This window comes from Sturnus vulgaris, chromosome 16 (genome assembly GCF_052056855.1).
Source record: "Sturnus vulgaris isolate bStuVul1 chromosome 16, bStuVul1.hap1, whole genome shotgun sequence".
Lineage (NCBI taxonomy): Eukaryota > Metazoa > Chordata > Aves > Passeriformes > Sturnidae > Sturnus > Sturnus vulgaris.
In genome coordinates this window covers 15035565-15056940 of record NC_142258.1, presented here as the reverse complement: position 1 = coordinate 15056940, position 21376 = coordinate 15035565, and the positions used below count along the sequence as shown (strand labels likewise).

Sequence of the window (21376 nt, the reverse complement as noted above, 5' to 3'; positions counted from 1 at the left end):
ATCTTTCCCTCGGGGCAGGAGTAACCTTCCTATCACAGGGCTGTGGGGTACCCTGGTAGAGATTGTCTCCCTGGGCTCTGGGGATTATTGAGGTTTCCTCAATAGTATTAAGGGAGTTGGGAAGCTGCAAGATGATTCAGGTTCATCCTCTGTTGGATGAACAGAGTGGGTGTCTCCACAAAAGGTAAGAGCTCAGGAGACCTAGAGCATGGAGATGAAAGACAGAATGGAAAAATAAACAAAAATTGAAGGTTGGATGTAGAGAGAAATCTGATTTATTTAACATCTCTAAGCCATTTCCCAATTTGGCCAATTGAGGGCATCAAAGCCTGTTCAGAGCCCAGGGCTGCTGTGTACATCCCAATTACCATTACCTGACTGCTTTTATGCTGTGTGTCCAAGGGCCCCCATTCCCACCAGAAGGGAATGTGGCCTGTGGAGAACCTGCTGCACGTCTGAAGTGGGCAAAGCCCCTGCTGCAAATGAACCACAGGCTGAGAGTGGAGGAATTTCTTTCCCGTGAATACCTCAGTCCTTGAATGCCTTAGTAAAGAGTTTTGCTACTATGGGCAAACATGGACATAATTACTACTCGTTGAGTAAACCAAGCTGCTGCCTGCCCTCTCTCTGAATAGTCTGAGTGTCATTATCACCCCATTAAATTCCACTCCAGCAGTATAAACATTGCTAAAAAATGTGGTGATAGGACAAGGGGGAATGGCTACCCAAGGCCAGAGGGCAGGGATGGATGGGATATTGGGAAGGAATTGTTCCCTGGGAGGGTGGGCAGGCCCTGGCACAGGGTGCCCAGAGAAGCTGTGGCTGCCCCTGGATCCCTGGCAGTGTCCAAGGCCAGGCTGGACAGGGCTGGGAGCAGCCTGGGACAGTGGAAGGTGTCCCTGGACATGGCAGGGGTGGGATGGGATGAGCTTTAAGGTCCCTTCCAAGCCAATCCTGTGATTCTGTGGTTCTATAACTTCACGATCCTCAGCTCTGAGGAACCACAGCTGTTTGTCACCCACACAAAGAGAATGGCTGAGCAGGACTCACCTGAGACTGTAAGCTCTGGTGGACAAATGTCCGGTGACAAAGAAGGCACAGGAAAAGGATTTTCACGTCTGTTCTAGAAAAACAAGACAAAATGGCACCGACAGTTGCTAAAAAGAATCTGTTGGTGTAAATAATGAGCAGGAGATAGAGGAGCTCAAGGCAGAGCCATGAGGGCACCACATTCATTTCTTGTGCAGGTGGGCCTAAAGGGATTCCAGGGCTTTCTCTGGGAGCACCTGGCACAGGCTGAGCCAACCCAAAACCTTTGGTCACACACAAAGGGCTCTGTCCTTACTGTAACTGTGCTTGAGTGCTGAGGCTGGTTTTGACCTTGCCTGGTTTCTCCACAGAAGTTCTCCCTGAAGCTCTGCATCCAACCCAGCAGGGAGGTCCCAAATCTGACCACAGCCAGGTGTAACATTGACCCCAAACCCATAATTATCCCCGTGAACAGGGCAGGAAGCCGAGATCAGTTCACACCCTTTCTTGTGTGCTACATCACGGCTGGAAGCACAAGGAAGAGGGAAAAATAATCTGAGGGTGAGCACTACCAAGACAGCTGTGACACAGCTGGGGACTTGGGTGCCAAGAGGGGCAGAGGCCAGGTGTGAGGACACACAGACAGGCAGCACGCCTGCCTGGACACTCTTTCCCTGGTGTGCAAGTCCAGACCTCATTAGAAGTTCCATCTTTCAGCAGCAAAGTGAGGAAAGGAGCCATGTCAGTCCAGCCAATGGTGTGATTTCATACCAGTGCACAGCATCACACAAGCTGGGTGTGAGGGATCCAACCACAGCACTCAGCCACAGCTCCAGGGGCTCTGGTGCCTTTCTAGGGCACATCTCCAGCCTGTGCACCCAAAGGCAGCACATATGTGACATTCATGCAGTCTGTGTCCCCACAGGGCTGGGAAGCAAGATGTTTTGTGAATGGTCTTGTGTGAAAGGAGCATCCAGCCAGCCCCTCTTGAAGAAAATTCGTGTGGAAGAGGGCAGGAAGGACACCCAGCATGGCATACCAGGAGGTGAGTGACAAATGCACAGAATGGAGCCACAGACCCTGAGGGTTGTGTGGATAAACCCTGTCCAGCCTTTCACAGCTCAAGCACTTCTCTGCAAACACAATGTGGAGCTTGGCTTTGCAGGAATGAGTCTGGCTTATCATTAGAGCAGTCAGGAGCAGGAATGGGCTGTGCAGGAATGCTGGGGATTCTTCCTCATCAGAGGTCCTGAAGAATAAAGAGTTGTGCCTGCCTTTGGCTAGGAGCCTAGATCAAACTGACTCCAGAGATCCCTTCCAGCCCTATGACTGGTGCTGAATGAGATGCAGGTTGCTATCCTCAGAACAGCTTTGGTTTTTTTTAAACCTGAGACTCTTGAAACAGGTCTGAATGCAGGCCCTGGAGATGAAACTCCTGTCATTACCTCCACAGATCTATCTCTGTCTCAAACTCAAGAGAGAAGAAATTATTTCACATTTAAAACATCTGCCTGCAGGTAAATACATCAACAGTGCAGACTTTCCACTGGGTTTCCAGAGTATTACCAGGGTCTCCCTAAAGGAGAGTTCTCTGATCAAGGAAAGATGCCAGGACTGATATCTGTTAGACATGAACTTCCACCTACCTCTGGGGACCTCACGTGGACCTTCAGCCTGCAGGAGCTCAGGCCATTGCCCACAGCCTTTGGAGGCAGGGATGGGATGTTGTTGGGAACTGACAGTCCGGGATGTAACCGTCCCCTCCCAGGAATAAAGGCCACTTCTGTGCTTCCCTCATGTCTTCAGCAAACAACAAACACAGAACATCTTCTTAACAAAACAAAAGGCACAAATTTGCAGAGCTCCCATGCTTGTGGCTCTGTCTCCAGGATAAGCTCACCTAAGCCTGAGCAGCCTGCACCAGTGCAGCTGGATCTCCACCAGTTGCATTCCATTGAGTCATGGAATGGTTAAGGTTGGGAAGACCCCTGAGATCACTGAGTCCACCCATTTCCCAGGTACTGCCAAGGCTGTCACTGATCCATGTCCCCAAGTGTCACATCTCCATGGTTTATGCACACATCTAGGAATGGTGATTCCAGCCCTGCCCTGGTCAGCCTGTGCCAAGGGCTTTACAAGCCTTTCCATGCACAAGCTGTTCCTAATATCCAATCTAAACATTCCTTGGCACTACTTGAGGCTGTTTCCTCTTGTCTTGTCACTTGTTAATTGGGAGAAAAGCCCAATCCCCACCTGGCTCCACCGTCCCGTACAGATCCATAAGGTCTCTCCTGAGTATCCTTTTTCCCCCTTTTTTAAACTTCAGTTCTGTTTCAAAGCCCTGCTGGGCAGTGATAGGAGATACTCATGAGGCCCAGAGGATCAGGAAGGTCTGGATTACACTTCAGGATGATCCATGCCTTCAGGATTTCCTTAGGTGACCACCTTAAAGCATCATTTAAGACTAATAGTGCCCTTGAAGACAAATCTTGGTGTGTTCTGCCTAAGACTCAACAGCACCTGATGATGACAGGAAATACTTTCTATGCCTACCTGAATTTGGCTTTTTCAATTATTTTTCTGGCCTCCTCATGTGTGCTGCCCACCAGAGAATCTCTATTGATAGCGATGAGCTGGTCTCCAGGTCGGAGCCGACCATCCTAAACAAACAGGGAGAAAGACACAGCATTGAGAAGGGATATCTCTGCCCAGGGATATCTCCTGCAACACAAATCCTCATTAGTCCATGCAATTATCCATCTAGCCTTAGAAAAGCTGCTTCAGAACAGCCACAGCCTCTAGGAAAGGTTCCCATGGCAGAGCTCCTGAGGGTCTCCATGCTGACTTACTTTGTAACAGTCCCCATCTGGCAAAAGCTCCTGGACATAAATCATGGGCCCATCAGGCCTGTTGGATCCGCCACTGATTGCCAGCCCCAAGCCAGAGGAGTTTGCTATAGAAATGCTCTGGATTCCTGAGTCCATGGAGTAGCTGCAAGGGAGAGAAGTCAGTAGGTGACTCAGGGTGATCTGGGTTATCTTCTCATATCACTGAACAAACTGCCTGGATTTTTTTCCATGCGTGATCCTTCTACCTTCTCCCAGCCTTTTATTTGCATCCTTTCTTCCACCCACTGTTGGAAAGGGGAGCTGAGGGCTCCTGCTCTTTGGCAGACATTATTCAGTGTTATGAAGGTGACTGATTCCCCAAATACCAAATAGGACAATACTCGTTTAGAGAAGAAATGAAAGATTTAACCAGAATATATTTGGCATTCCTGGTTTTAGAGCAAAAAGCACACAAATGATCAACACAGTTGTGGCTTGAATCCAACTGAATCACCAGACAGCAACTTAGAGATGGATCAGCTATCAAGCAGCTCTTGGCAAACATCAGAGTGAAGCTCAGGATACACAGCTGGGTGTATCTTAACTAGGGTTTGGACTCAAAAATCATGCAAGATGCCCTAAGAAATGGGCATCCTTAATAGCAACACCACCACACTCTGAGTTGCTGCTGTGGCAAGTGGCTTGCCCAGTCAAGGATGAAAAGGAGCAGCAAATAGTCTGGAGCCTTCCCTCCAGGAGCTGCTGGACAGGACTCAACAGGACACCAAGGCCTGGCCATAGCAGTGGCCCTGTGGCAGCAGGGAGGTCTGGCAGTAACAGAGCTGTGGGAGCAGAGATTTCACTGAGCTCCCATGGGCAGCACTGCAACAGAGGAGGTTTGGGGGAGGATTTGGTGGTATATAAGGATCAGCAAGCCTTTTCCTCTAAATGGGATGGGTGCAGCTGTGGGTGCAGCTGGCCTTTCGCTTTTCAGTTTATTTCCACAGCAGCCACTGACCAAAGAGTCTGCACTGGCTCCTCGTGTTACAGCTTCAGATACAACAGCAGCTGTGCACATGTTCCCAAGCAATGCCATCCCTGGTGGTCACACACCCCAGTGGAAGGGGTGCATATGCCTTAAGCTTATGAAAAAACATTGCTTTAAGGTGAATGATCTTAGGGAAATGATGTCATGAAATACAGCATTAAAATGCTCTGTTCAACCCAAAATCTCAGACACTCAGTGTGGTGACATTGCATTGCATCCAACTCCCATTGCTCAGTGGCATGGCAGGACCTTAGGTGATGAGAAGTCACAGCCTGGGGACAATCTCTGGGGAGCAGTAGGGGTGGCAGCCACATGCATGGAAAGACCAAGCCCAAATTACATCTCACAGCTGATCACCAATGCTCAGCTGAAACCAGTGGTCTGTGATTCCAGAGGAAGACCACTGGGGCCTGGCACCAGCACGGAGACAAGCAGAACATGGCACAGCATGGCAAGGAGGCCACCAAGACAGGCCTCTCCAGCCTAAATGCCCAGGGAATTGGAATGAGATGATCTCTGGGTTCCATCCCACCCAACCCATTCTGGATTCTATATCTCAGCCCAGAGAGAATTAACAGCACAGGAAGGATGGCTTGTCCAAACCAGCTGCCAAGTAGATGATCTGGTGTCTCCTCTGTGTGGGTGTCTCACTCCATGCAAGCAGCTTAAACCTCTGGTGCCAAATATTTGTCCTCTGCAAATCCCTCATAAGCTGGTATTTAGCAAGAGGATTTACTGGTTCTGCAGTGAGGGCTGATTCTCTTTACCAGTGACTTGGCTTGTTTGTGCTGACAAAGGAGGGGAGCTGTGAGCCCTGGGGACAAATGGTCCCCATTCCACAGCTGTGAACACCCTCCGAGCTGTCCCTCTGGAGAAGGACCCTGGAGACTCTGCAGAAATAACAGCTCTGCCTGTCCAAACCCCTGAGCCTGCAGAACGTGCAAGGGCAGATGGCCACATGAAAACACACTCTGGGAGATGCTCTGGCCACCAAAGGGTGCAGTGACTGCAGGCTGATGGAAAGGGCAAAGGGCATCAGGGATGTTTGCATGGAGTGCTGCTGATGCTCTTGGAGCATGGAGTCAAAGTGCCAGGAGCAGGGCAATAGGAAACAAGCTCCAAAAACACCTCCTGAAAGCAGCAGCAGCCTTGCAGGAACACTCTTCTCGTGGTTTATAAGGTGATGTGCAGGGCCCTCTCAGCTGGCTGTAAACCATGGCCCCTCCCTGGGATTCAGAGGGGAGGAAGAGGAGCTGCTGCATGGTGACCATGGTGCAGATATATTGATGGTCTCAACTGGGAAGCTTTTCACCCCTTGGGAACAAACTTCCCAGAAACAGCCAAGATTCCACCAGCACATCCAGAAGATGCTGTGGCCTCTGAACAATTGTGGTGATAGAAGAGTAGCCGGGCTGCAACCCACAAAAAAACTCTTCTGATTTTGTCATCTCTTCGGAGTGATGAGAAGTTTTGCTGTTTAGTACTGTTCATTTTTGTATTGAGAAGTGCTTTGCCTGTTAAATAAACAGATTTTTTTCCACTTCTCTCTGGGAAAATATTTCCCCAAACCAGGTGGGGAAGGGACTGCTTGAATCTGTTTCCTAAAAGAACCCCATTCAGAGGTTTTCACCCTAAATTTGCTCTAAACCAGGACAAAAAGACATAAGGATGAACAAAACTGCTCAAGCAGCACTGGGATGATTTCCTGGGTGTAGGCTGTGCCATTTGCTGCTCTCGTGTGAGGCAGCAGGCCAGGCTGGTGGTGTGTACGTACTGCAGGGTGCCGATGGCGGGGCCGTGCGGGGCGGCAGGGCTCAGCAGCAGCGGGCTCTGGGAGCGTGAGGACGAGCCCGAGGATGTGCTCTCCAGGTACCGACCTGAACAGCAAAGGCACAGTCACAGTCAGGCCAGGACACACAGACACCCCAGCACCACCCTCCCCCTGCTCTGCTGCTGGCAGCTCATGCTGCACTCCTAGATTTTTGGGGAGAGCCACATGGTGGTTAAAGACATCAGGATAGAGCTGAGGGAGAGGAAACATTCAGCCTCCTTGGCACAACTCCAGCGTGGGAGTGTCACCCCTCTGCCAACCCTACACACCTCTGCCAACCCTACACACCTCTGCCATAAGTGAAGGGCCAGCAGCTGTCTGGTGGGATGCCAAGGTGTAAGGAAAGCTTCCTTCCCCAGGCACACAAGGCTCTGTGTGCTGGCATCTTGCTTAGGTCAACCTTGTTGCATCTCATTAAACATTTCCCATTTGCAAATGAAAAGTAATGATCTTTGAATGAATTATTGCTGAAAGGCCTTGAGATCCCTTCCTGATGGAGTCACCTGCCCAGCACAACGGTTAGGCAGAATCTGGGGATCAGGGGAGTGGTTATGGCCCCAGTTCCAGTCTCACTTGGTCACCCCATGGCAGCAATGGCCACGTGCTGGGCATGCACCAAGGGTCTGCAATAAGGATGAGCTTCCTTCAAAACTCCACCCCAACACCTACTCAAATCCAAGCACAGCTCCTTTAGAATGGCACTGGGATAAAGGAAACTCTGTCTGCAGAGGGAGGGGCTTCCAGCTCCCTGCTGAGCTACTCACTGCCGCCGTGCAGGACCGGAGAGCTCCGCGCTGAGCCCGTGTTGCTCTGGGAGCCGAACTTCTCCAGCAGCTCAGAGAACTCCCTCCTGCAAACAAAACCATGCTGCAGTCAGCTGCTGCTCAGAACTCCCCCCACGTGATTCTATGGCCACAGAGCCTCTGGTGGCAGGGACTGGCTGCCAAGGCTGCAGGGCTGGGGCTCTCCAGCTGTGGGGAGCAGACAAAGCTTCCTCATGCACAAGGGGAACACTCTGGTTTCAAGAGTTTGTGCAAGGCTTCAGGTCTATAATCAATCTCATGGCAGTGCAGCTTTCCTGTGGTTGGCTGGAGCTCCAGAATATTCCTTCCCTGCCCTGGAGTGTGTTCAGTGCAAGGGGAGCTGGGAAGGGACGTATCCTTAAAGGTCTTTTTCAATCTTTATGATCCTATGATTCTATGGACAGGCTCTGTGCTGAGAACTGTCATTCCTGAGAAAGGGCAGATGAATACTGGAGCCCTGCCTTGCATCCTGCCTTGCACCCCACCTCATGGACCTTCCTGGAAATGTTTTCACCCCCAGCTATACAGCTCAAAAGTTTTGCAAATTAAATCCACACAAATTAAATCCTGCCAGAAGGAGCTGTAATTGTGCAAACATAACAAAAAAATTCTTGGCCTATTTGTGACTCCTTCTAGGACAGTAAAATATAGGTTATTCTCTGTTTTTTCTCCTCTTTTCCTGGACAGAAAGTAGATCCTGTAGCTCTTGCTGGAGTAAAGAGAGGGATGGCTTTTGGAGCACCTGCAGAAGCATCAGCCCACTCTCCCAATCCATCCATGATGATGTCCTCCATGAATATCACAAGCTAAACCCTTGGAGCATGACACCTCAACAAAGACCTGCATGCAGTCTCATCCCCAAAATCCCCTAGAAAGCGATCTCCATGCCCAAGCACCAGAAGCTTTGCTCCAGGTTGAGTTTGACCAATGTGTGCTGAGCCCCTGATGAGCTGGAACTCCCTGTACACCACAGGTGATTTGCTTCATGACCTTTTTTTTTGCTGAGTGTGACATCCTGAGTTTTTCAACTCCATTAAGAGCTACCATTGTTGACAGTTACTAGCTCCTGCTCATTTCTGCAACCTTTCTTTGAGTTGCTGTGAGCCCCTCACATCCTTTCAAATGAGGAGGTGTGGAAAGGAATGACATCTTAATCATTTTCATGTTCATGTTCATGTTCATGTTTAGCAGCCTTCTGACCCACCCCTGCCACGCTGGCTCTTTGCTCTCGTGTTGTCCCTCTGCAGTGGGGGTGTTCTCTCCCTTCATAACCCAACCTCACCTGAGGGATCTGACCTTTTGGCAGAGAGATCCTCAAGGATGACTAATTTCTTACACATGCCAGTTAATAAGCATCCAGGCAGTGGGAGAGACCCTGAAGATGTTGTTTCAGTGGCCACAGCAACACCATTAGATGTGGTCTTTGAAGGCAGGAGGGAATCCCCATGGGAAGGTGCCTTCCTGATGCCATAGCCCCAGGAAAAGCCTGGCTATGAGTGGCTCCCTCTCAGGCTTGACAGTCAGACAAGCTCAAGAGGTGAAGCTGTAGGAACCCAGCCACAGCAAAGTTCCCTGAGCAGGGAGACTGCAGTGACACACTCGCAGACGCTGCGTCACCTGCGTTCCTCACAGGGACAGATGTTGGGTGTTATTGGCTAGATTAGAGTCAACAATATTAAATGATGAATGAATCATCAGCTCCTCGGGTTCCTGCTGGAAATGCTCTCAGTAATTTACATCTTCCCAGTCACAAGCAGCTCATTAACAAACTTCAAAGACCAGCCCATGCCTTATCTAATATTGCCATCAAATGTATGCCTTATTCATTCCATTTAATGCTAATTTAAAACCCAAGTGTCACACAATGCTCAGTGACATGCCTTGGTGAATCCCAATATCTGCATCCATACTACTGTCTTTATCAACCAAACCCATTTACCTTAAAAAAGACCACGACTTTGTTCAGAACCCCCACGTCCCACAAAGCTCTTTTGGCTTTCACCTCTTGGGCACAAACTTCCCAGGAACAGCCAAGATGCCACCAGGAGATCCAGAAGATGCTGTGACCTCCCAGTCACTGGGGTGATAAAAGAGTAAAGGGGATGCTCAAAGCCATTCTCCAAGCACTGGAATTCTTTATTGGATCAGTGCAGGCATTTGGTGGCCCACCAAGGGACAGCTGTGTGGGGCCAGCCCTGTGTGACCTGCACTTGCTGTACGTAGAGGGGAGGCAGTTTCATAATGTAAAGGACCAAAAATGATGTAAAATATTAGGAAAATTTCTCCACTGAAAGGATATCAGGCACTGGAACAGGCTGCCCAGGGAGCTGGTGGAATCCCTAGAGGCGTTCAAAAAACGTGTGGATGTGACACTTGAGGACATGATTTAATGACAGCCTTGGCAGTGGTAGGTTAAGGGTTGGACTCGAGGGTCTCAGAGGGTTTTCCAACCTAAATGATTCCACAAGCACTGGGGAAGCAGAAGGACAAGTCAGCCCCTGGCTTGCTGATCCGTGGATCCCTGAGCTGAGCCTTGGGTGGGTCTCAGCAGAATGATTCCAATTTCCCAGTAAAGCCTCTGTGTTCCTGCAGCTGATTCACACCAGTTTCACTGGCAGCTCACACAGCCATGGCCTCACCCCTCCCTGACCCCTGCAGGGACAGGTCCAACACAATGGAATCTCACATATTATTGCCAGTGGTTACCAAGCCACCAGCTCCTAGGTTTTGTTTTGGGCTGGGTATTTCTGTGGTCATCTATTGTTCCATTTTGCTCAGATAATAATCCAGCAGAGCACAGAGGAGGTTATAAAGCCAAACAATGGCTGAAATACTCTTAGTCAATGCAAATGCAACTGGTGCAGCAGCTCTGTGACCCTGCAAACCCCATGACCAACCAAACTCTGTCATAAGTGAGGACATGCATGGGCTCAGCATTCCTTGTTGTTGTTTATTTTGTGTCCTGAAATTCATCCACAAAGGAGGTTTATCATTATTTGCTCAGGAGCCTGGATGAGCTGAGACTGGGTCCAGCCCAGGGACAATGTGACCAAATGCCACCATCCCAACTCCTGCTTTGTTGGTCAGTCCTGCCAGCCCCAGTTCCACCAGGGACACAAACACATGACTAACTTGAGGCACACGCTTATCCCAGGAGAAAGTAAAACACTTTCTGGTGCCAGCTCCTGGGAATTAATTTTGTGCTCAGTGCTGTGTTTGGAGGAGTTTGACGTGGGCAGACAATGCCCAAACATCACTGATTAATGAACGAGTGCACACAAGGAATGCCAGCAGCCCTTGCTTTGTGCTTTCAGACACCAAGAGGCTTCAGAAGATGTCTTTAATATTTAAAATTTGACCCTTACTAAAACATTGTGAATTGTCAGGTGCCTGCAGGACTAAAATGCCCAGCTTTATTAAAAAACAACAACCATGGCGTTGTATGAGGTGGAAAGTTCATTTTAACAAGCCCTTCTCCAGTTTTTTTTCATTAGGATGCAAACATTTGAGGTCTGGAGGATGCTTGCAATAGAGCTTGGCCCTGGACAGCCTTCAGCCAGCCCCAGGGTGGGATGGGGGGTCTGCCAGAGCAGCCAGCTCCAGGATGACTTTGCTACAGATTAAGCAGCAGGGGGTCAATCTCCCTGCAGAAAATTGTTGTTTTATCTCATAATGCCTCTTTGTCCTGCCCTTTTGTTCCTGGGAGAACAAAGGGTGAATCCTACATCAAAGGTTACACAGCGTCTGGAAACCTCAGCTTTGCACCACAGCTGGGAGAGAAAGTGAAGCCTGTGACATCAGAAATTACTGGTTTGTCTCAAAAAAAAAAAAAACAAACCTGCAGGTGAGTGGGAGCCATGAACCCAGAGCACTCCAAAAGCATCACAAAGGCAGATTTTCTCACCCACAGCTCCAGTGGAATCAGGGCACCCACAGCCAGCCTGGAGCTGACACCCAGCTATGTGGGGAGGAGACACCCTGGAGGGGAGGGATGGGGCATCCAGAGAGACCTGGGCAGGCTGGAGAGGTGGAACCGTGGAAAATTCATAAAGCACAACGAGGCCAAGTACCTGGGTCAGGGCAATCCCAAGCACCAATCCAGGCTGGGCTGGGAATAGACTGAGAGCAACCCTGGGAGAAGAATTTGGGGTGCTGGTGGGTGACAGCTGGACATGGCCTGGCTGTGAGCACCCAGAACCTCTCTTGTGCTGGGCTGAGCCCCAGGGTGGGCAGCAGGAGGGGGGGATTCTGCCCCTCTGCCCCCTCAGGTGAGACCTCACCTGCAGAGCTGCCCCAGCCCTGGGGCCCAGCACGGGAAGGACGTGGAGCTGCTGGAGAGAGTCTGGAGGAGCCCATGGAGATGCCCCAAGGGCTGGAGCCCCTCTGGAGCCAGGCTGGGAGAGCTGGGGGTGCTCACCTGGAGAAGAGAAGGCTCCAGGGACACCTCAGAGCCCCTTCCAGGGCCTAAAGGGGCTCCAGGAGAGCTGGAGAGGGACTGGGGACAAGGGATGGAGGGACAGGACACAGGGAATGGCTTCCCACTGCCAGAGGGCAGGGCTGGATGGGATATTGGGAAGGAATTGTTCCCTGGGAGGGTGGGCAGGCCCTGGCACAGGGTGCCCAGAGAAGCTGTGGCTGCCCCTGGATCCCTGGCAGTGTCCAAGGCCAGGCTGGACAGGGCTTGGAGCAGCCTGGGACAGTGGAAGGTGTCCCTGGACATGGCAGGGGTGGAATGGGATGAGATTTGAGGTCCCTTCCAACCCAAACCATTCAATCCTTTCCCTCTCTCTGGGTGGGATGCAAGCAGTGCCTGGCACAGGTGCATCTCACCACTCTGTGAAAGGCTGACTGCTTTTCCCAAAGCTCAGCTTTTGTCCCTGGCACACCCAGGCTTGCTGGAGTCAGCCCCAGCCCTCCCAGCCAGTTTAACACCAAGTGCTCAGAGCAGCAACACCGTGGACTGAGCTGTCACTGTCACACACAGGGGTGGCAGCACAGGAGGGACTGTCCACCATGTACACCAGGAGCTCCAGCCACAGCCCCTCTGCTGGGAAAACAGCATGGGCAGAATGACCTGGGACTGATTTATTTGGGCCTGGACCTCAGGACCTGGGGTCAGGTCTGGGCCCTCACAAGAGAGATCTGGAGGGGCTGGAGCGTGTCCAGGGAAGGGACCAGAGCTGGGGAAGGGGCTGGAGCACCAGGAGAGGCTGAGGGAGCTGGGAAAGGGGCTCAGCCTGGAGAAAAGGAGGCTCAGGGGGAACCTTCTGGCTCTGCACAACTCCTTGACAGGAGGGGACAGCCGGGGAACAGGGACAGGATGAGAGGGAATGGCCCCAAGTAGTGCCATGGGGGGGTCAGGTTGGACATCAAGAGGAATTTTTTCATGGAAAAGGTGGTCAGGCCTTGGAAAGGACTGCTCAGAGCAGTGGTGGAGTCCCCAGCCCTTGAGGTGTCCAAGGAACAGCTGGACATGGCTCTCAGTGCTCTGGGCTGGGACATCAGTCACAGGCTGGACTGGACCTTGAAGATCTTTCCCACCTCAGTGATGCTGTGAGTCTGTGCTTCTGTCCCACACTGCTGGGACCCTTGCAGAGGAGCAGTGCCCTGCCCTTTCCTTGCTGCTGCTTGTGTGAGCCCTGCTCACTCAACAGCCCCTGCTCCTGGGATGCTGGGCTTGCATCTCGTGTGGAGACACAATGAATTTAGTATTTTATCATGGCAGGTCTCAGAGGTGCAGCACAAACTGGCTCCTCCCAGAGATAAACCTGACAGACTAGGCTGATATCTGTGCAAGGCAGAGAAACAAGGAACTATTGTAACTTTCAGGCTGAGAATGAATAAACAATAATTATGACTATGCAATAAAATTATCCTCATTAGCTGAAGGTGAGCACAGACGAAAATCAGATTTAAGCATCACCTAAACCTGGTGAGTCCAGCTCCAAATCTGAATTCTCTGCTTTAAGCCCTGGCATTACTGCTGCTCTCTGCAGCCCAGCTGATGCGACAGGCCCAAAACATGCATCTGATACACGCCAGAGACTGAGTGCCATGAAAAGCACAGGTAATTTGGGCCTATAATTAACTCCAGGGACAAATAATAGCGTTTATGACTCAAATTCACCCGAGGGCAACCACAACAAAATGCTACTCAGCTGAGTCATTGGGAAAATTGGCAGGAGGGCTGGATCCAAACCCAGAGCCATGACGTTCCCTCCTCCAGTGTGCCTCGAGTGCTCTGGGTGAGGTGGGATCTGAAAAGAAACTGAATTTTCTCTGCCCCGTGTCCTCCTCAGCTCTCAGGAGCTGCTTTGCTGGGCAGGGAGAAGGTGGAAGCTGCCCCCAGCTCATGGCATGGCACCTCCACAGGCATCACCCCAGAGCTGATGCCCTTTTCCACCCAGCTGGCTGCTCACCCACGCTCAAGGACAGACTTAAAAGATAAGAGGGCATCAATAAAAGACAGAACTAAGTGGAAAAACAAGTGGAGAGCAGAAAAATCCTTCCCCATGTTCCCACAGCCCTTAATCCTGGAGATATGTATTCATGTATTAAACAGTTTGTGAGATGATTATGTAAGTGAAATCTCCGCAAATCTTTTGGAAAAAAAAAATAAATAAACTGATTACTTCCCCCCTCTCCCTCTGGCTAACCTTTTGCAGATTTAACAGATAACCAACAGTGAACGGAGGCCAAATAAATTGCTTAAAGTTTCATTGCCCTGCCTGCCTGGCCCGGCTCCCTGCAGGGGACTCGGGACTGCCGACAGCAGGGGGGACTGGAGCCACGGCTGTGTGTGCTTCGGGAAACATCTGCTGCAATTTGGGATATTAGGAACCACATCGAGTCATGAACAGCTTGAAACATATCAGGGTGGAGGCAGAAAACCTGCACTGGGGGCTTTGGCTGAGAAATGAAGTGTTTCCTGCTGCCGCTGGACACAGGATCCCAGCTGAGCTGTGGGATCCCATCCCTCCGGCTGGCAAAGGCTGAGATGCCCACGGGCACTTTGCCCCACCAAGGGGGCTGCTGTGATCCAAAACTGCATCCTGAGCATCCCTGCTTGGACTAAGGGATCTCTGGTGACCTACTTGCTTCACCCAGCACTTCCTCAGAGCTGCTGAAGGACTTGCACTTAGTGTAATAATAGGAGATGCTATTTCCCCTGGAAGAAGGTGGCTAAAAGCAGCCAGTCATTAATAGCAAATAATTCTTCCAGCAGTGTATTGCTGTGTCAGAATTAGTCCCAGCCTGTCATTACAGCACTCTCACTGCTCTGCCAGGGCAGGAACGCTGCACAGCAGCTGATGGATAAGGAATGAGTGCATCCATCATCTCCCACACTAACGGGATGTGGGTGCACTGAGCAAGGGACTCTGTCCTTCAGCCACCCACGGGCAGAGCAAAGCCCCAGCACAGGAACCTGCCTGCCCACAGCCACACCCTGCCAAATCCCACCCTCCTCCCTCTGGTTCCTGCAGCCCCTCAGCTTTCCCAACCCCTGCTCCTATCAAGGGAGAGGATGTGTCAGCACATTGTGCCAGATCTCCCGTGGGAGCAAAGACCCCACTAATCCATACCTTGGTTCCCACAGCTCTGCCCTCTCTCATGGCACCATCATTGTCCCACACAGCTTAAATCCAGTCAAGACAAGCCTGAACTCTTTCCTTCTCCTTCCAAACCCTCTGAGTCCCTCCAGAGTCAGCAAGGTGTTCCAGGGAGCAACAAGGGGACAGGTTTCAGGGAGAAACTTCTCATCCTCCCTGAGAAGGAGGAAACCTCTAGGGAAGGAAGACCTTAAGTCAATGTGTCCACCCTGGAAGGAAAGGGAAGATCCTGCTGTGCCTGTGCATCTTCATCCAGAGCTCTGTGCAGGATGTGCTAAAACACCACACAGCAGAGCAGAGGGAGCAGTGCCACCCTACAGCCAAGACTGGAGCAGCCCTGGTCCTTCCAGGGGAAACACCTCTGGAAATCTGCTCAGTGGTGGGATGTCCCACAGACCTGGCACAGGCAGGGCTGGAGCTGGGAGCCACCAGCTTTGGGATGTCCCACAGACCCCACACAGGCGGGGCTGGAGCTTTGCTTCCCTTCCATTACAGCTCCATTGAATTCCCACAGTTATCAAAGACCCGTGGCCACCTCTGCCTTCCCCGTGGGTTTGAGCCTGGTTTGGCCCAAGGCTCTCCAGCTGTGGTGCCCAGGAGTGTCACAATCCCCTTCCCAGTGTACCGTGTCCCCTGACCTGGCGTCGTCATCGCGGGCTATCAGAAGGCGCATGTGGCTGGTGGCCGACGCCGTCCTCAGGATGTCCACGGCCCTGGAACACAAGGACCACGACACATCAACCCCAGCTCCCAGTGATGCTCCACTGCTCTCACCCTGCTTGTCTCAAAGCTGGGCAGACCCTGGCAGCAGCCAAGGCTTTGCTGGATGTTTGTGGAGCAGCCCTGGCAGTGAGGCCGAGGGCAGCCAAGCCTTGTCCTGGTTTTCCCCCTTCTGCAGTAAGTGAGAAGTCCCTGATAGCAAAACCCAGAAGATGCCTGTGGTGGTGAGCAAATCCTCCTGCACAGCCCATGGCAGGGCACTGGAATGAGGTGATCTTTAACATCCCTCCAACCCACACCATTCCATGATTCTGTAATTCCCAGCCTGGGGAAGTTTCCATCCCAGGGACAGCCATTTTCTGGGTCAAAATACAAGTACCCCTGGCAGCCAGGGCAGTTGCTGGGAGCCAGGCACAGCCTCCAACAGCCACAGAGATGTTCTCATGGACATCCCCAAACCCAGCTGCTGTGGGGCTTTGGCATCAGGACCAGCTCCTCGTGCTGCTTCCCATCCAGGCTCGGCACCCCTTGCAGGAATGCAAGGCAGGTAATAGGATAGCACCGAATTAAATGGGAAAGGAGAGCCCCCAGAGTGCTGGTGCTCCTGTGGAGCTGTTAATTATTCTCTTGGTGGGGAGCTGAGGGGCTGGATTGCAGCTCCAGAAGAGGAGCAGCACTGTCAGGCTCAGGCACCAGCTGGGAACTGCAGGATGTGCTGGGAAGCTGCAGCAGATGGAGTGGAGGTGCCAGGAGCTGTTCAAAACCCAGCATTTCAGGGAAATGTCTGAGTATCTCAGACACAATTTGGGCTCACTGGTCTATTTTTATATTGAATCTTTCTGTCTGATAATTTCTGAGCTGCTTCTTGGGAACAGCACACAGAGTGATGCCCTGGTGTCCTCCACACAAGCCACAGCCTAAGCCACTTCACAGAATCACACAAAAGCAGCAGGAATGGAACATTTCCATTTGGATATGGTACCTCTCGCTTGTGACCCCAATTAGGGAATCGCCATTGACCTCCAGGATCTGGTCTCCTGGCTGCAGGCGCCCTAGAAAAGAAAACTAATGGATAGAAACTGTGGAAAATACAGCTTGAAGGGACTGGGAGAGGCTGGGCAGTTCTTCCCTGTGCCCAGAGACAGGATGGTTGTTCCGGAGATGCTCGTCCAACCTGTTTTTCCAGATGTCCATAAATGAAGTTTCTGCAACCTCCCGGAACAAACCTGTGCCAAAGTCCCAGCACTTCCTCTGCTCGAGGAAGTTGCAAAAGTAAATACTGAAAACTGCAATAAAGCTTTTGCTTAATTCACTTTGAGGTCAAGCAGTTCAGCTCGAGGTCAGGGAGAAAACCACGAGAGGCACTTCCACCTGTTCTGGATTTACTTTCCTTTATTGGATGGAAAAATGATGTAACAGCTGGGGAAAAAAAAATCTTTTCAGCTGAAGTTGTAAAAGGTTAGCTCTGCAGACCCCTAATACCTACTTAGTTGAACATATTCAGAATGAAATCAATGACCCAGAGCAGAGCTGAGTTTGCAAAAGGATCTCTGGTCATTTTGGGACCACAGGGAGGTGGGAAAGGACAGGAAGGTTTTTGTGTGGCAGAGATGAGTCGTGCTCTACACACACAAAACAATTGTACAGATGCTGAGGAGCCAGTCCAAGGCTGCTGTCACCATTAGAACTACCACACTAAAAAGTACCCCCAACCACTGGAAAATCTCCAAGCAAGCACCCAAAATATCTAATAAGGGATGAAAAAAAGTGTGAAATAAATTCCCTGGATCTGGGCTGGTCTCAGACCTCATGGCATTCTGCCCTGTGTTTCACTCACCGTCTGCATAAGCAACACCCCCTGGAAGGATCCTCTTGACATAAACTCCATATTCCTCTCCAGTGAGCTCCTTGATGCCTCCAATGACCTTAATGCCTGCAGGGAAAACACAGCCCATGTCACAATGGCAGGAGAGTCAGAGCTTGCACAGGCCATGTCTGAGGGATGCAGCCCCAACCCAAAATTCACAGAATCCTAGAATGGTTTGGGTGGGAAGGGACCTTAAAGCTTATTCCATTCCACCCCTGCCAGGGGCAGGGACACCTTCCACTGTCCCAGGCTGCTCCAAGCCCTGTCCAGCCTGGCCTTGGACACTGCCAGGGATCCAGGGGCAGCCACAGCTTCTCTGGGCACCCTGTGCCAGGGCCTCCCCACCCTGCCAGGGAACAATTCCTTCCCAATGTCCCATCCATCCCTGTCTTCTGGCAATGGGAAGCCATTCCCTGTGTCCTGTCCCTCCATCCCTTGTCCCCAGTCCCTCTCCAGCTCTCCTGGAGCCCCTTTAGGCCCTGGAAGGGGCTCTGAGGTGTCCCTGGAGCCTTCTCTTCTCCAGGTGAGCACCCCCAGCTCTCCCAGCCTGGCTCCAGAGGGGCTCCAGTCCTTGGGGCATCTCCATGGGCTCCCCTGGAGTTGCTCCAGCAGCTCCAAGTTCATCCCTGATGGGAAAGGATCTGCTCCTGCCGCAGATCAAAACACTCCTGGTGACAGTGTTTCCCACAGGAGATTCCTTCCCTGTGCACATCTGGACAAGCTCCAGTGTCCCACAGTGCTGAGGACATCTCTGCTCCCCTGCCAGACCCCCCAGCCTTGACACAGCCACCGATGGCAGAGCCACACTCCAGGAGTGGCCACTTCTGTCAGAGCTGGGCCTGGGGGGAGCAGCTGAGGCAGGACAGGGAGGTGACCCCTGGTTTGTCTCTGAGCCACCCCCATTGACCAGCACACCCAGCAGCCCCTTGGCACAGGGACAGCCCCTCACAGCCACCCCTCTGGCCACGGGGCTGTCCCTGTGGCCAGTGTAAGCTGGCTGGCAGGAAAAGGTCCGAGAGACTTATTTATCCAGGGCTTGTTAAGTCCTACTTCGAAGATCCAGGCTGTGGACAGAAGGATTAAAGAGCCTGGCTTTAATTAACAAATCTCTCCCCAGAGCTGCCAGTCAGGCATTTTGCTGCTCTGCACAGGAGGGCAGGCTGGGGACAGGCTGGGGACAGGCACTGAGGCCATGGCCAGTGCCAGGCCAGCTCTGTCCTGGCTGCTCTAAGCCCTGGAGGGGTCCTGGCTGCAGAAAACACCTCCCTGCAGGAAACAGGGCACAGCTGCTTCCCCAAACGTGGGAAACCTTTCTGAACCAGGCAGGAGGGAAGAGGATCCTGGATGGGGATTACTCAGGACACAGCACCATTTCCATCCCTGTTTTCCTTCCTTTTGTAGCCCAAGCTCTGCTCTCAGGCCCCACACAGTTTTCATCATTTCTCAAGTCACTTTCATATTAAATTAGATTAAAACTAAATTATTACATTTTTCCCAGTTCATTTCTTTATGCACCAATTGCTGCTTTTCCCAAGCTCCAAATCCCAGCCCTGTCTGAGTGCTGGAGTTTATTCCCTGGGCTTAATGCATTAACCAGGCACTTGTGAGGAGCTGTTTTACTGCTGGAACAGGGAACTCAGAGCAGAACACCTCAGGAATGGGCCCTAATATTTTCTCCATTGCATTATGAAAGAAATTCACTCGAATTGGAAATATTGCCCAAGAAAAATATCTCTAAGCAGCACAGCCTCACCCAGGTGTGGGTCAGGTCAGGCACCTGGGCACTAAAGTGGGGAGGAGATGCTGCAGCTGTGGGCCCATGGTAAAACCTGCTCATGGCCAGGGATGCTCAGCTGGAAATTTCCCTGCTCCCTCTGGAGCCAGGGGATCCCTCTGCTGGGCTCTGCAGAGACACCCCAGGGAACAAGGGCACCCCAGGACGGGCTTGAGAAACCTTGGCATGAGGGGTCCTGCAAAGCCCCATGGGTTCCCCTGCATGGGGAGGAGACTGGAAGTCCTTCCAAGGCAAGGGGATGACTCAGGAGCTCATCCTCCATCTTCCTTCACACCGTAACACAAAGGACTTAGGAACGATGAAGCACATCAGACAAATAATAAAAAATCTGCACCTTGCAGAGGCTCAGCTGCAGCATCCCCCAGCAGCCCAGCGTGGGACAGGCACCCGTGCCGAGGTATCAAACCAATAACGACTCATTTCCCTTTTGTGTCTGCAAATCAATTGTAATAATGCCTTAACATGGCTGAAGGATCTCCAAATCCTCCTTTATCCCCGACGATGTCATGAGAAAATCCGATCTTGTTATTAAAATCGGTGATTACTCACAGTATTGCTCCAGACACACTCAAACTTGGATGGGGGGAGGAAACATCTCTGAGTCTTAACTCCCACGTTGGGAAAGCAGTTGGATGCTGCTGAGCTCTGCCCACTACTCACACCCATCACCTCACCAAGAAGGTGCTCTGGGTGCCAGTCCTGCCCCCCAAAATCCGCTGGAGAGTCCCCACAAGGGCAGGGAGGAGGAGGAGGGAGGGCTCACCCCTTCCAGGGCTCAGACCACACCAGAGGACAGCAGGTGACCGATGGCAGCAAACCTGAATCGCCCAGGGCTGTGGTGGCACCATTCCTGGCATGATATTTTTTAACATATTTTATAAACATTTACTTCCATCAAATTTCTATTTGGGACCTAGTGTAGGTAAATTACGGCTCCTTAATTATCACCTCATCAAAGTCCCAGTATAATGCTTATTAAGTCATACTTAGGGCCAGATAATCTAGCCTATTTTGGATCCCTCTATTTAATCTTTCCTTTCTGGCAAAGGTCCTGGAGCTGATGCCCACGTCCCTGTTTTTTTCTCTTTTGCAGAACAAAGTTTGCAAGGAAAACTCCAGATGGGCTCAGAGGTAAGACTGGCCAAGCCTGTGTTTTCTTTAGGCTCTTAACCATCCTATAAATTTCTCCAAGACCCTCAAGCTTCTCTGGTGCCTCTAATCCCCCTCCCACTAATGCCAGAGTCGCAGTTCTCAGGCTATAATCTCACCTGCTCCTGGATCCGTGTCCCACAGGTCAGGGGGTGTCCTGGCTAATCTGGTTGTTTAGTCCAACTGGGATCATCCCGGGTGCATCCTGACCCCACTGGCTGCCAGGCCGGGCACAGAGAGGGGCCCAGCTCCGTGCCTAAGCTGGCAATGTTCAATTACATTTCCCTTAATCCCTCTGTTGATCTTGCAGCCCCCGCCAGCTTTTTCTGTCTGGAGGAAGGGACAGATTGCAGGTGAATCACTCGCTGCCCTGTCCTAAGCAGATGAAGGTCAAGATAATGGGATCTCAGTGTTTCTGAGAAATGCTCCTTAATCAGCACTTCCCTTTGATGGCTATTCTTTAATTCGAGGTTCAGGTTTGAGGAGCTGCCAGGTAACCCCTTTGAACTTCTGCTGAGGTTCACATGTGGGTTTCCACCGAAAGCCACAGAGCAACAGACCCGCGGCCAAACGCTGACCTGGCACCGAGCAGCGCTGCTGCTCTAGAGGAACTGCTGGAATAATGCCTGCAAACTGCCTGGGAAACTGCTGGGATAACACCTGATCCTACCTGAGAGACTGCTGGGATAACATCTG

The 21376-nt window shown here is 51.5% G+C and overlaps 1 protein-coding gene across 2 annotated transcripts in view; it reads right to left on the bottom strand.

The window, feature by feature from the left end:
• Positions 1-21376, bottom strand: part of LOC106860604 (syntaxin-binding protein 4-like) — a 46165-nt gene that overhangs the window by 13087 nt on the left and 11702 nt on the right. For both annotated transcript variants that reach the window (XM_014888505.2, XM_088174125.1), the window contains exons 3-12: positions 17707-17802; positions 16852-16921; positions 15788-15862; positions 7501-7586; positions 6680-6782; positions 4164-4178; positions 3879-4020; positions 3583-3689; positions 2676-2829; positions 1051-1123 (exon numbers count right to left, since the gene is read on the bottom strand). In XM_014888505.2, the coding sequence (XP_014743991.1) occupies positions 1051-1123; positions 2676-2829; positions 3583-3689; positions 3879-4020; positions 4164-4178; positions 6680-6782; positions 7501-7586; positions 15788-15862; positions 16852-16921; positions 17707-17802 (921 nt within the window). The remainder of the gene's footprint in view (positions 1-1050; positions 1124-2675; positions 2830-3582; positions 3690-3878; positions 4021-4163; positions 4179-6679; positions 6783-7500; positions 7587-15787; positions 15863-16851; positions 16922-17706; positions 17803-21376) is intronic.